Here is a 15085-nt window from a genome sequence, read left to right on the forward strand (position 1 = left end):
GGAACATGCACAGCTACTTAGCGAATTACTGGCCTGTCCGACTGTTATAGCCAGCATGGATATGAAGGGGTCGAGATGATCAACTATCCTGTGGATCTTGCAGAATACAAGCTCCCCGATAAGGGGATGGGGGACCCTTAACAATACTTGGCTTTGTATAAATAGAGTCGGCCAGTAAGACACTGACAAGAGAACACCCAGTAGGGAACAACTGGAGCCGCGAGTTTTTATTTTGACCTATTCAGTATGGACTCTTCGTTGCCCTTACAAAACTGACCTCTCAGATTAAAAGTTAACACCAAAAAAGTTCAAATTATAAAAGCTCAGGTTACTTACCTAAGTACCACGGTTATGCACGGGAAGTAGGAGATATGTTGGCAACAGGTCGAGGCGATTCTAAAATTGCCCCTCCCAACACAAGTAACATCATTAAGACCGTTTCTGAGATTGGTTGGTTACTGTACAAACCACATTTACAGATTTGCTACTAGAGCCGCATCCCCTTCGGGACTTTTGAAGAAAGAGACAGACTGGCAGTGGATGCCGGAGCACACCCAGGCCGTTCGAGAACTTAAACAGGCCCTTTCCCAATCTCCAGCATTACAAGTCTCCGACTATTTGTGCTATAACTAGCAACCACTAGCCTGACTATCTCCGCTGTCCTCCTACAGGACAGGCATGGATGGCTTGGGCCAGTTGCAGATGCTTCTCAACAGTTAACACCAGTGAAACTGGATTTTTTGGTATTCGAACGCCACCTGTTGGTCGCTTTCTGACTCATCCAACACTTTAACTACATTATTGTATTAAATTCCCTCACCATTCTAACTGAGCACACCAATATCCAACTTATACTGAACAGATAAACTAAGGGTGGAACTGTTAATCAAAATTGAATTGCGCGATGGACCCTGTTGCTCCACGGCTGAGACATAAACAAATTACCACAAAACCCCTACTGGCAGACCTAATGGTGCACTATCCCCAAAGGAAGTTTATTTTCAAAAAAAATCCAGTAGCAAATCTTAGTGGGACAAGAAGATAAAGTAGATCACAAAGAACAGAGGAGAAGAAGACAGAAAAGGGGGATAATAGAGACCAGTATGTCAGTCCATGGGGCAAGACATGTCCACTATGAACACGCTAGACCTGGAAGCCCTCAATCAGAAGATTAGGGCACTGACAGGACAGGTGAAACATGTTTCGGCTGTCCTAAACAGTAATTGGGAAAATAGCTCTCGGAAAAGCAAGAAGGAGCAGAGGCAGATATAGATATCGGAAGGATGCTAGTGGGTCATGCCAATACTATAAACCAACTGATCATAGGTCAGAAGAATGTGAGCAACCAGGAATAGGATAGGATTCTCTGCAGTACCTAAGGCAACTGGATGTTGGCATAATTGAAAGAAAACCTAGAATAAACAAATGTTGGAAAAGTTGAATCCTGGATAACTGACAAACAAATCACGAATCTGACCATGCAATCCCAAAATTTCAATGTGTGATATTAGAGACCTGACTAAAGTCTGGTTTAACAAAGAATGCAAAGGGAATACTGGGAATGCTCCAGGCATTGTATGAGAGAAACCAATAATATTACCCAGTGTCCCAGGAATGTAGGTACTCTTGGTAGATAATATTGGGGTTATTAAAAGGGGAATGTTTATACGACAGAAGAACATCCAACCCTACGCCATCAGTCATAACAGTCCAATGGTTGGAACCACCCTTGCCAAATGTAAACAGACCAACTGAGTAATCATGTTCCCTTATCCTATCTATCTGGAATAGAAAGCGATGTGTGGACTGAAAACTAATGTAATGTCCATAAACCTTAGGAATAAGTGACGAGGAACAAGAACGAGTTAGAGTTGAATATATGGATAACAGTACATAAGAACATAAGAACTAGGAGCAGGAGTAGGCCATCTGGCCCCTCGAGCCTGCTCCGCCATTCAATGAGATCATGGCTGATCTTTTGTGGACTCAGCTCCACTTTCCGGCCCGAACACCATAACCCTTAATCTCTTTATTCTTCAAAAAAGTATCTATCTTTACCTTAAAAATATGTAATGAAGGAGCCTCAACTGCTTCACTGGGCAAGGAATTCCATAGATTCACAACCCTTTGGGTGAAGAAGTTCCTCCTAAACTCAGTCCTAAATCTACTTCCCCTTATTTTGAGGCTATGTCCCCTAGTTCTGCTTTCACCCGCCAGTGGAAACAACCTGCCCGCATCTATCCTATCTATTCCCTTCATAATTTTAAATGTTTCTATAAGATCCCCCCTCATCCTTCTAAATTCCAATGAGTACAGTCCCAGTCTACTCAACCTCTCCTCATAATCCAACCCCTTCAGGTCTGGGATTAACCTAGCGAATCTCCTCTGCACACCTTCCAGTGCCAGTATGTCCTTTCTCAAGTAAGGAGACCAAAACTGAACACAATACTCCAGGTGTGGCCTCACTAACACCTTATACAATTGCAACATAACCTCTCTAGTCTTAAACTCCATCCCTCTAGCAATGAAGGACAAAATTCAATTTGCCTTCTTAATCACCTGTTGCACCTGTAAACCAACTTTCTGTGACTCATGCACTAGCACACCCAGGTCTCTCTGCACAGCGGCATGCTTTAATATTTTATTGTTTAAATAATAATCCCGTTTGCTGTTATTCCTACCAAAATGGATAACCTCACATTTGTCAACATTGTATTCCATCTGCCAGACCCTAGCCCATTCACTTAACCTATCCAAATCTCTCTGCAGACTTCCAGTATCCTCTGCACTTTTCGCTTTACCACTCATCTTAGTGTCATCTGCAAAATTGGACACATTGCCCTTGGTCCCCAACTCCAAATCATCTATGTAAATTGTGAACAATTGTGGGCCCAACATGGATCCCTGAGGGACACCACTAGCTACTGACTGCCAATCAGAGAAACACCCATTAATCCCCACTCTTTGCTTTCTATTAATTAACCAATCCTCTATCCATGCTACTACTTTACCCTTAATGCCATGCATCTTTATCTTATGCAGCAACCTTTTGTGTGGTACCTTGTCAAAGGCTTTCTGGAAATCCAGATATACCACATCCATTGGCTCCCCGTTATCTACTGCACTGGTAATGTCCTCAAAAAATTCCACTAAATTAGTTAGGCGTGATCTGCCCTTTATGAAACCATGCTGCGTCTGCCCAATGGGACAAATTTCTATCCAGATGCCTCGCTATTTCTTCCTTGATGATAGATTCCAGCATCTTCCCTACTACCGAAGTTAAGCTCACTGGCCTATAATTTCCTGCTTTCTGCCTACCTCCTTTTTTAAACAGTGGTGTCACATTTGCTAATTTCCAATCCACCGGGACCACCCCAGAGTCTAGTGAATTTTGGTAAATTATCACTAGTGCATCTGCAATTTCCCTAGCCATCTCTTTTAGTACTCTGGGATGCATTCCATCAGGGCCAGGAGACTTGTCTACCTTTAGCCCCATTAGCTTGCCCATCACTACCTCCTTAGTGATAACAATCCTCTCAAGGTCCTCACCTGTCATAGCCTCATTTCTATCAGTCGCTGGCATCTTATTTGTGTCTTCCACTGTGAAGACCGACCCAAAAAACCTGTTCAGTTCCTCAGCCATTTCCTCATTTCCCATTATTATAACTCCCTTCTCATCCTCTAAAGGACCAATATTTACCTTAGCCACTCTTTTTTGTTTTATATATTTGTAAAAACTTTTACTGTCTTTTTATATTCTGAGCAAGTTTACTCTCATACTCTATCTTACTCTTCTTTATAGCTTTTTTAGTAGCTTTCTGTTGACCCCTAAAGATTTCCCAGTCCTCTAGTCTCTCAGCAATCTTTGCCACTTTATATGCTTTTTCCTTCAATTTGATACTCTCCCTTATTTCCTTAGATATCCACGGTCTATTTTCCCTCTTTCTACCGTCCTTCCTTTTTGTTGGTATAAACCTTTGCTGAGCACTGTGAAAAATCGCTTGGAAGGTTCTCCACTGTTCCTCAACTGTTCCACCATAAAGTCTTTACTCCCAGTCTACCTTAGCTAGTTCTTCTCTCATCCCATTGTAATCTCCTTTGTTTAAACACAAAACACTAGTATTTGATTTTACTTTCTCACCCTCCATCTGTATTTTAAATTCCACCATATTGTGATCGCTCCTTCCGAGAGGATCCCTAACTATGAGATCATGAATCAATCCTGTCTCATTACACAGGACAAGATCTAGGACCATTCGTTCCCTTGTAGGTTCCATTACATACTGTTCTAGGAAACTATCGCGGATACATTCTATAAACTCCTCCTCAAGGTTGCCTTGACCGACCTGGTTAAACCAATCGACATGTAGATTAAAATCCCCCATGACAACTGCTTTACCATTTCTACATGCATCAGTTATTTCTTTGTTTATTGCCTGCCCCACCATAACGTTACTATTTGGTGGCCGATAGACAACTCCTATCAGTGACTTTTTCGCCTTACTATTCCTGATTTCCACCCAAATGGATTCAACCTTATCCTCCATAGCACCGATGTCATCCCTTACTATTGCCCGGATGTCATCCTTAAATAACAGAGCAACACCACCTCCCTTACCATCCACTCTGTCCTTCCGAATAGTTTGATACTCTCGGATATTTAACTCCCAGTCGTGACCATCCTTTAACCATGTTTCAGTAATGGCCACTAAATCATAGTCATTTACGATGATTTGTGCCATCAACTCATTTACTTTATTCCGAATACTACGAGCATTCAGGTAAAGTACACTTCTGTTGGTTATTTTACCTCTTTTTTGAATCTTAACATCTCCAGTTTTATTCCTTTTAGTATTACTGGGCCTATTCACTGAGCTCCCCTCAGTCACTGTACCTTGTACTGTCGCCCTCTTTGATTTTTGACTATGTCTTCTCTGCCTTGCACTTTTCCCCTTACTTCTTATGCCACTGTTAAACTGACTTCATAGCATATGGGAAGTTAACCTGTCCAATCGACAAGCCATCATTTTGTTTCTCCGCAGAAGTAGCAGAGGAAGCTTGCAGAGTAGCTTGACTGTAGGCACAATGGAACGAATAACAAGAGATCAAGGGTCGCTATTAACCTCACAGAGGAAATTAGAGGAAAATTGAGGGATTAGGAGGAGAATTATCTAATTGAGATAAAGTTATTGCCTGAACTATTGAGGAAATTGGAGAAAAAAACGATGTCTAGGTAGAATAGGAAACAGCAAAGATTGGTGAAGAGATACAGAAAATTAAAGAAAAAACCTGGTGGGATGACATTTGGGATTGGGGCATTAATGTAGAAATCTACCCTTGGATCCACATCCCCTCGCACTTTGTTGTTATACTTATTGTTCTTGTTACTATCTATCACATTTTTGTTCTGCTTAAAAGATGGAAAAGGACCATAAACGAGCAATTGAAATTAGAAGTAGCTATCATGTGAAGGGACTGATTAATGAATTGATCATTTGGTTTTATTCGGAATGATAATTATTGTAAACTACTGTATAACAAATTGGATCTCAGGCTTACTCAGGGAGATGGGAATGCCCAAACTTGGTGGTCTCATATGCTTACACTAAGGGAATCAAAGGGGGACTGTAACAGCCAGACAAGTGAATATCACAGGAAAAGTGACAACTTGGGCATCTTGTGAGCCCAGAGAAGAAACTTGACAGAGGCAAGTCAGGGCATGTCGTGGTTGATCACTTTACAGACATGTGGTGGTTAATCACTTTACTGACGTATAAGAGAAAGGTTCTCGGAGCGTGCAAGGAGGAAAAATGAAAGCATTTCAACCCAGGAACTACTGTTGCAGAAGAAAGACCCTGAGACCGGAGCTCAGAGAAGAAGAACAACCATTGCAGAAGGAGGGTCCTGAGCTCAGAACAACCATTGCAGGAGGACCCTGAGCTCGGAGCTCCGAATGCCATTGCAGAAAGAGGGCCCTGAGCTCAGTCAACCATGACAGAAGGAGGGCCCTGAGCTTGGATCTCAAAGAAAAAGAACAAATATTGCAGAAAGAAGACCCTGAGCTTAGAGCTCAAAAGAAGATATCTGTATCAAGTGACTGAAGCCTGGCCAGCTGCCTCACCTAGATCTCAGTAGTGAGTCCGGTCATCTCTGTACCATATTCTCAGAAATCACGATCAAGACAGCTCTTTTGAATAAATTGTACTAAATTCAGGTGTCTTTATAAGCCGATCAAGCAGGTTGTTGGTCAACAACTCCCACTTTCAATCTTTTACCAACATCCACTTTCTTTCACCCTTATACATCCTCCTGCTTTCAAAAGGCACAAATGTTACCTTGTTTCAATGCCTTTCTTCTCCTTTCACCATCATTCTTTGTGCTCCCAGAGATTTATTTTGTGTTAATTTTCTCCATCAACAGAAGGAGGCCATTCGGCCGGAGTCTGCACCGACCTTTCGAAAGAACACTCCACCAAAGTACATTTCCCAGCCCTATTCCTATAACCCTTTAGCCTAACCTACACAACTCTGGATGCTAAGGGACAATTTAGCCTGGCTAATCCACCTAACCTGCACATCTTTTGACTGTGGGTGGAAATCGGAGCACTGGGAGGAAACCCAGACAGACACGGGGAGAAAGTACAATCTGTACACAGTCACCCAAGGCCGGAATTGAACTCTGGTCCCTGGCGGTAAAGGGGAAAATTCTCCAGAACTGCAACTTAGTGCTCCCGCCAGCGGGAAAACCAAAGTAACTCCTGCTGGCGCTAGGAGCAGCTTTGGCGCTTGGAAATTAATTTTAGCTGAACTGGCTTTTCCATGTCATTCCATGGCACACTGGTATCCGTGCTACAACTGAGAGGTGTGGGATATAATCCCGCTGCAGCAACCCCCCCCCCCCCCCCCCCGATCGCTTCCACGGCATCTCCCGTCCCATCCTAATCACTGGCAAGGCCCCACTCAGAACCATCCCTAACACCCCAGCCCCCTCCCAACTCCCCAGTCCCCCTCAGGTTCTGTCCCTCGATAGTGCCAACCTGGCACCCTGCATTAAGGGGTGGCAAGCGGTAAGTACCCTACAAACAATTGCAGCCAGTGGGGGTTATTCATGGGATGTGGGATCGGGGGGCTTGCACTGTGGAGCGGCTCAAGTCGGGGGGTCCTTCCTGGGATGGGGCTCGATTGACTGCTCTCCCCATCTTCAGCCATTAAACCCTTTAAACAGTCGGTCAGTATGTAAAAATTAAAGTTTTCTCATAAGTCAATTTCATTGCTTTAAAGTATAGAAGTATGTGTGAACGACCAGAAGGTTAAAAGCTGTGCACTGCATAGTTTACACTCAATGTCATGTCCCATTGTCTGCTAAAAGCTCTCTGATTGACAGGTCAGACAGTTTCAAAGGGGAGATTCAGATTATTTGTGTGTATAAAGCTCTGCAAAGATCCATCAGCTCAGGGTAGCCTGTGTTTTCCTAACCGCAGTTTTTCTATGAGTCTGCCTCTTTATTCTGAGGTGCTTCCTAGAAAGTGCAGCTGTGGGGACTGTTCCTGCACTTTCTAGGAACTACTGGAGAACAACTGAATGTGTGAAAACCATTTCTTTTTTATTAATTTACAGGATGTGTGCATCGCTAGTTTGGCCAGCATTTATTGCCCATCCTTAGTTGTCTTTAAGAAGGTGGTGGTGAATTGCCTTCTTGGACGGCTGCAGTCCTTGTGGTGTAGGTACACCCACTGTGCTGTGAGGGAGGGAGTTCCAGGATTTTGTCCCACCATCACTGAAAGAACGACAACATATTTCCAAATCAGGGTGGTGAGTGACATAAGGTGGGGTTCCCAGGTATTTCAAAGGTTTCCACCACATTTATGGGATTACTTTTATCTTCATCTCACAGACCTTTAAACTTTGCACTCACAGACTTTTAACGGGATAGGGGTACAGATGAGAACATCTCCACTTCATTATGAGGGATGTGTATTTCTGAGACACTGAATGACTGTTTAAATGGTATAGGGGTACAGATTGGAACACTTTCGCTTTATCATGAGAAAACTTTAATTTTTACATACTGATTGACTGCTTAAAGGATTTAAAGGCTATACATGGGTAGAGCAGCCAAATGAGCCCCATCCCATGAAGGACTCCCATCCTGACCTTCTCCAGCCCAAAGCAAGCCCCCCTGACCCCCACCTACCATGATAATAATAATACAAGTAGGCTTACATTAACACTGTAATGAGGTTACTGTGAAAATCCCCTAGTCGCAACACTCTGGCGCCTGCTTGGGCACACAAAGAGAATTTAGATGTCCAATTCACCTAACAAGCACATCTTTCGAGATTTGTGGGAGGAAACCGGGACACCTGGAGGAAACCCACGCAGACACGAGGAGAACTGGCAGGCTCCACACAGACAGTGACCCAAGCGGGGAAGTGAACCTGGGATCCTGGCGCTGTGAAGCAACAGTGCTAACCACTGTGCTACCATGCTATCCTACCTTCCTCGGCACCCTGGCGGCAATTTTGGGATGGTACTTACCACCTTGCCGCCCCTCAAACTGCAAGCCGCCATTGGGAGGCTGGAGCATCCCGGCTGGATAGTAAGTCAAGCATCCTGTCTGCCGATGAGATGTAACTAGCTCCAATGAACTATTTGCATCGACCCGCCAGGTTGGGGCAGGAAGCTTGCGGGGACGCTGGGAAACTCGCTAGGCTGCCGGGGTGAGCACAGAGACCCGGAATGGGCAGAATCCCGATTTTGTTCCGACGCAGGATTCGTAGGGCCATCGCGAATCCCATGTCCAGCGGGCAGCCCCAGAGAATACCGGCCAAAATTGTGAATAGCAGTGATCGACTTCACAGTATTGGAGATAAAATTATATCTTACGGTCACAGTATTTTCCTAAAACTAAGGACATATTATTTTTATATATGTCTACAGTAATGTAATTCCAATAATTAATCTTAGCATGATAGGTCATAACAACAACATTTAGAGCTCTTGGGCAAAAAAATCGTACCCAAAACAAAATACATTCACCTCATAAAATGTTAAAAATTAAATGTATATTTGTGAATACAAACATACCAAGGGGTGGTGTACTCCTAAACCTCAAAACCTAACCATACAGCACTCCACAGATGAGGTTCCAGATACAATGGAGTGGTTTGATCTGGCTGAATGGGAGGAAACAATTTTCAGGTCTTTCCAATCTCTGATCATTAATTAAACAGGAGATCAGCAGGAACGCTGGAGAAATGGTAATTTTTAGCCATTCATAGCTTGTCTCTTAGATTCCAGCAGTAGCTCAGGAGAACTCCTGTGTAAATTCCAGATGTTGGGTTTTTACGCAGTCAAATAATGCAGAGTTTGCAGTTTAGGAATCATTGCATGGCATTCTCTAGATTCTGAGGGTTCAGATTCCAACTTGTGAAATGTTCACATTACCTTGGATTGTTCAGGAAATCCAATCAAGATAACTATAAGATGATCTGCAATATGTGGACCAGCTTCCAAAGGAATAGGCGTGCATGAAGTGGATCCTGAACACACAACACTATGTGTAAGAGACCCCAGTAGCAGCCACGACAAAAGACGAACGTGGGAAACGCACTCAATAAATTCTTTTGGACTATAACATTTGGGGGAACAGAAAAAGAAAAACAACTTTCAATTAGGCATTCATAGACTGATTAATACTTAATAATAAATTCACTGTTTGCTTTTCATAATATGTCTTTCTAGATTTTGTTACTAATTCCTGAAATGTAGAACTTCACCATGTGTTTAATAAACAAATCCGAATCAACATAATGGGCCAGAATTTGCAATTGAAATGATGGTGAAATTGTCAGTGTTTTCTATTATTACAGTATGGATACAGCAATTTCTGGCATTTGCAGATGCACAGTTAAATGTGGAATGTGTGTGTTGCTGACAGGAATAAAATCTGAAAATGCTGGAAAGATTGAGCAGGTCTTGCAGTATCTGTGGATAGAGAAACAGGGTTAATGTTTGGAGCCCGTATGGCTCTTCTTCAGAGCTGAAGAGGAGTAGAAATGTGATGGATTATATAGTTGGGGAGGAGGGTGGAGAAGCTGAAGCAGGATATGAAGGTCAGGAATAGGTTGCTCAACGCAAACTGGAGGAACAGCATCTCGTCTTTCGATTAGGCACTTGATAGCCTTTGGTACTGAACATCGATTTCAACAACTTCAGACCCATTTTGATTTTTTTCCCCAACCCCCTCGGGCATAGGGCCACCTGTAAATTATTTTGCTTCACAGAGCGCTGACCCTTGTTCTGCTATTAAGGATGTCTGCTACCCTACCTTTATGTCATTATTAGCACCTTCATTAGTTTTTAAACTAGCATTAGCACTCCCTTTGTTTTGTGTCCAGGACATCTTTAACGATTTCTGCTGAGTTCCCACTTATCCCTGACTGATTTTGCTCCACCTTATCTACCCCACTCACCAACTTTATAATCCATCACATCTCTATCCCTCTTCAGCACTGAAGACAAGTCATACAGACTCAAACCCTGAGCTGGATTCTCCGTCCCGCCATTTATGCCTCGACCCGCCAGCAGGATTCACCATTATGCCGGCCAGTCAATGGAGTTTCCCATTGTGGGGCAGCCCCACGCTGTCGGAAAACCCCTGGGCGCCAGCAAAACGGAGAATCACGCCCCCTGTTTCTCACTCCACAGATACTGTCAGGCCTGCTGAGTCTTTCCAGCATTTTCTGTTTTACTTTCAGATTTCCAGCATTCACAGTATTTTGCCTTTGTTTTGCTTTCTCTACAGTGTGCACTTTTGCAGTCACCACAGATGCAATGAACACAAAATTAATGATTTGGTCTCAACTTTTTCATACATTTCTAATTGTAATAGTTATTGAAAATGTTAAGCTTGTTCAAACAAGAGTAACTGTGTACTATATCATAAATACTGCTGAACAACTTCACTGACCCTGAAAAGAATAATTTGTAATTTATTGTTTTAATATTGCTACCTTAATCCCATGCGCATATACCAATCTTTATTTTGCTTGATATAAAATGATTAATAAGTGGTTAATATTTGTACTTTTTCCATCCTGGATTGCCGTTTGTAATAATTCTAGAAGCTGATTGTTTGATCAGCCTATTGCTGGGTGGTCCACACCCCCTATAGATGGCGTCAAATTCAAAATCATGTCAGACTATAGGAATTTGATGCTCTCCGCATCTTTGTGGTCAGCTTTTCTCAAGGGCAGCGGCAAGCGCTGTTCCTTCACTCTGATCACAAAACCCAGGACAAAGTAACTTTCAGAACATTGTGGAAACACAATGTAAAATTCGATGAACTACAGTATTGTACTTGTAGAAAATGGTAGCTTTGATCTCTAGAAACAAAGTATACATTTATATGACAACATAGTGCTACAGTTCACCACATTACCCTTGTTGCATGGCGGAGGGAGGATGATACAGCCATGGCAAATAGCGAGCGACTGCTTTATTATCACGATGATTTCCTCTGGTAATTTCCATTGCTGCTATCTGTGCTAATCCCACTTTAAGGTGCCCGCCAAATGTATCTTCATGCAGAGGCTGAGAACAAGTCTTCATGTGGCCCTGGAAAGCAAAGATTTTGCAACTTCTATTAGATCACAAATCGTTACATTGCTGTAATAGTTCTCAGTGCTCCTGGATTATGGGATAGTGGGGGTGTTTGGGTGGTTGGGCGCTTGGTGGGGAATCAGCCAGAATTAATTTTCCCTAAAATCCTGGTTATGGTCTTGTGGTTCACCGCTGATGCCTTGGATTTAGCAGCCTCTTCTGGTGAATATTTTATTCAGTGTGAGTAAGAGGTTGGTGGTGTCCCTAGCACAGTCAAATATTTCCCACTATGGTTAAACTGGCGATTCCATACACTTTCAATTCTTCCCCATCCTCACTGAATCAAAGCTTGGCTCTGTAGTACCACTGGTGTTGACCATACTGGAGTCTGGAGGACAGAAAATGACTGCTGACCTGCTTCCAGCCACCGTGCTTCTAAGTACACTAGTGCAGGTGCGCCGTTCATTGACTAGAAGCATGCAGAAGTGGGCAGATCATGATATGTGATGAATGTAGAAATTGTTAAATATTATATTTCATATTTGTGACTGAAATGTTATTAAAAACCCTGGTTTAAAATACATACAGGCAATGTATCTACTAAAGTTGTAATTAAGGAGCCATAAAAGGTGAGCTAATGATTGATTTTAAAGATTTACTTGTTTACAGAGAGATGGCTAATAGGATGTGGTCATGATTGCTGGAGATTCCTTGCAGAGTAGATCATTTATGCATGATTGTTTTTAGCTATAGCTTAGCAGTGATGGGATATCTTAGTGTAATTAATGGGAGGAACCAGGTCTGTCTGTAGTGCTCGTTTTTTCCAAATGCTGTTAGGTTAAACAGAAGGTTCTGATGAGACAGAAGTGCATTGGATCTTCTCTTAAAAAAAGTTTATCTCTCTCTTCAAAGGACTGCGCAGATTAGCATGTAACCTGTTTTGTTAACTTTATTTATAACTGGCATTCAAACTTGCCTAATTGGAATTAGTGGCAGGTGGAGAAAGTAAGTTAAAGCTTTTCCATTATTTCCTTCATTTCCTCCTAGTTATACAAATTTAAAAATAGTTTGGGGTTCTCGTCCAGTATCCTAACAACAGTTGGGGTCTGGTCCTGTATCCTGTATGCCATTCAGTGTCTAAGGCTGATTAGGTGTCCACGCTCCATTTTGGATCTCATAGATCCTGTTAACATTTATGCACTCTCAGCTGAACATACATTCAGCCGCATGTTCCAGGCTCCAACTAACACTTTTAAAAGGTATCAGCATAGGACTTTCAGGTGAGGTGCTTTTGATTTTCTTTTGTTACTGCAGAGGAAGTGGAGGTAATATGTACTGTGCTGTTGAAGGAGTTCCGAAAAATTGTTGGAATCACTAGTGGAAGGTGCCGAACTATTCCAAGCGGTTTAGTGAAGTTTGAAGGCCTATAAGGAGAAAGGCTGCCATCACTCATAGGGACTACAGTTGTAGTTCCTCTTCGGCTGCAGCATGATAGGGAGGTGGAGGAGAAGTTTCTCAATAGAAACCCATACCTATCTACGAGCACTTTTCCTACATCTTCTTCAGCCAGTTGAAGTGTCTGAGGTAGCTACAGTTCACCAAGGAGATAGTCACTGAAATGTACCTCAATTTTTCCAATCACACTTGCAGCAGATAGTAGAGCAAGGTTGATGCTGCCAAAGCCCTTACTTTTTACACAAGCGTATCATAAGAATTGTATTTTCATAGAATTTACAGTGCAGAAGGAGGCCATTCAGCCCATCGAATCTGCACCGGCTCTTGGAAAGAGCACCCTACCCAAGGTCAACAACTCCACCCTATCCCCATAACCCAGTAACCCCACCCAACACTAAGGGCAATTTTGGGCACTAAGGGCAATTTATCATGGCCAATCCACCTAACCTGCACATCTTTGGACTGTGGGAGGAAACCGGAGCACCCGGAGGAAACCCACGCACACACGGGGAGGATGTGCAGACTTCGCACAGACAGTGAGCTAAGCCGGAATTGAACCTGGAACCCTGGAGCTGTGAAGCGATTGTGCTATCCACAATGCTACCATGCTGCCCCAGATTGGAGCCGATGTGATCTCAAGCATTCCACAGTAAGGTTTTTGAACTTTTTGGGGCATTGGAGCCAGGTCCCGGAGTCAGATTCCTTGAATTGACCACTGTGGTTACATCCTCACATTTGCTTCAAAGTTTGTGCCTTGATGGCTTCCTGGCCCCTTGCACAAACATGACCTTTTCCATCTCCTGGACTAAGGCCTCCAGCACTGCATCAAGCAGAGAACCTGGGGGTTCATCTCTCTGACCTGCTCCTTCATTGGTACTCCTATTCTATTAGCTACAGCGGCCAGAATGGACCTACTCTTTAAAAGGTGCAGAATTCCTTTAAGAAGTGCAGCTAATTGTAACTTGTGGTACCTACACACCCCCATGAGCCACCCTGCTAAACATGCTGGATAAACACACATCACAATCCCTGTGGTTACTAATGAACAAAGAACAAAGAAAAGTACAGCACAGGAACAGGCCCTTCGGTCCTCCAAGCCTGTGCCGTATATGCTGGCCATCTAAACTAAAATCTTCTACACGTCCTGGGTCCGTATCCCTCTATTCCCAACCAATTCATGTATTTGTCAAGATGCCGCTTAAATGTCACTATTGCCCTGCTTCCACCACCTCCTCCAGCAGCGAGTTCCAGGCACCCAGCACCCTCTGTGTAAAAAAGAGTTGCCTCGTACATCTCCTCTAAACCTTGCTCCTCGCACCTTAAACCTATGCCCCCTAGTAATTGACCCCTCTACCCTGGGAAAAAGCCTCTTACTATCCACTCTGTCTATGCCCTTCATAATTTTATATATCCCTATCAGGTCGCTCCTCGATCTCCGCCGTTCCAGTGAGAACAAACCGAGTTTATTCAACCTCTCCTCATAGCTAATGCCCTCCATACCAGGCAACATCCTGGTAAATCTCTTCTGCACCCTCTCTAAAGCCTCCACACCCTTCTGGTAGTGTGGCGATCAGAATTGAACCCTATACTCCAAGTGTGGCCTAACAAAGGTTCTATACAGCTGCAACATGACTTGCCAATTCTTATACACAATGCCCCGGCCAATGAAGGCAAGTATGTCGTCTGCCTTCGGGACTACCTTCTCCACCTGTGTTGCCCCTTTCAGTGACCTGTGGACCTGCACACCTAGATCTCTCTGACTGTCAATACTCTTGAGGATTCTATCATTCACTGTGTATTCCCTACCTGCATTAGACCTTCCAAAATGCATTACCTCACATTTGTCGGAATTAAACTCCATCTGCCATCTCTCCGCCCAAGTCTCCAAACAATCTAAATCCTGCTGTATCCTCTGGCAGTCCTCATCACTATCCGCAATTCCACCAACCTTTGTGTCGTCTGCAAACTTACTAATCAGACCAGTTATATCTTCCTCCAAATCATTTATTTTTTTTAAATAATTTTTA

General features: G+C 43.2%; 1 protein-coding gene across 6 annotated transcripts in view; it reads right to left on the reverse strand.

Annotated features, from left to right (window-relative positions):
- Positions 1-15085, reverse strand: part of LOC119951685 (protein unc-79 homolog) — a 269084-nt gene that overhangs the window by 24702 nt on the left and 229297 nt on the right. For all 6 annotated transcript variants that reach the window (XM_038774926.1, XM_038774915.1, XM_038774945.1 and 3 more), the window contains 2 exons: positions 11443-11618; positions 9447-9630 (listed from right to left, as the gene is read on the reverse strand). In XM_038774926.1, the coding sequence (XP_038630854.1) occupies positions 9447-9630; positions 11443-11618 (360 nt within the window). The remainder of the gene's footprint in view (positions 1-9446; positions 9631-11442; positions 11619-15085) is intronic.

Source organism: Scyliorhinus canicula, chromosome 2 (genome assembly GCF_902713615.1).
Source record: "Scyliorhinus canicula chromosome 2, sScyCan1.1, whole genome shotgun sequence".
Taxonomy (NCBI): Eukaryota; Metazoa; Chordata; class Chondrichthyes; order Carcharhiniformes; family Scyliorhinidae; genus Scyliorhinus; species Scyliorhinus canicula.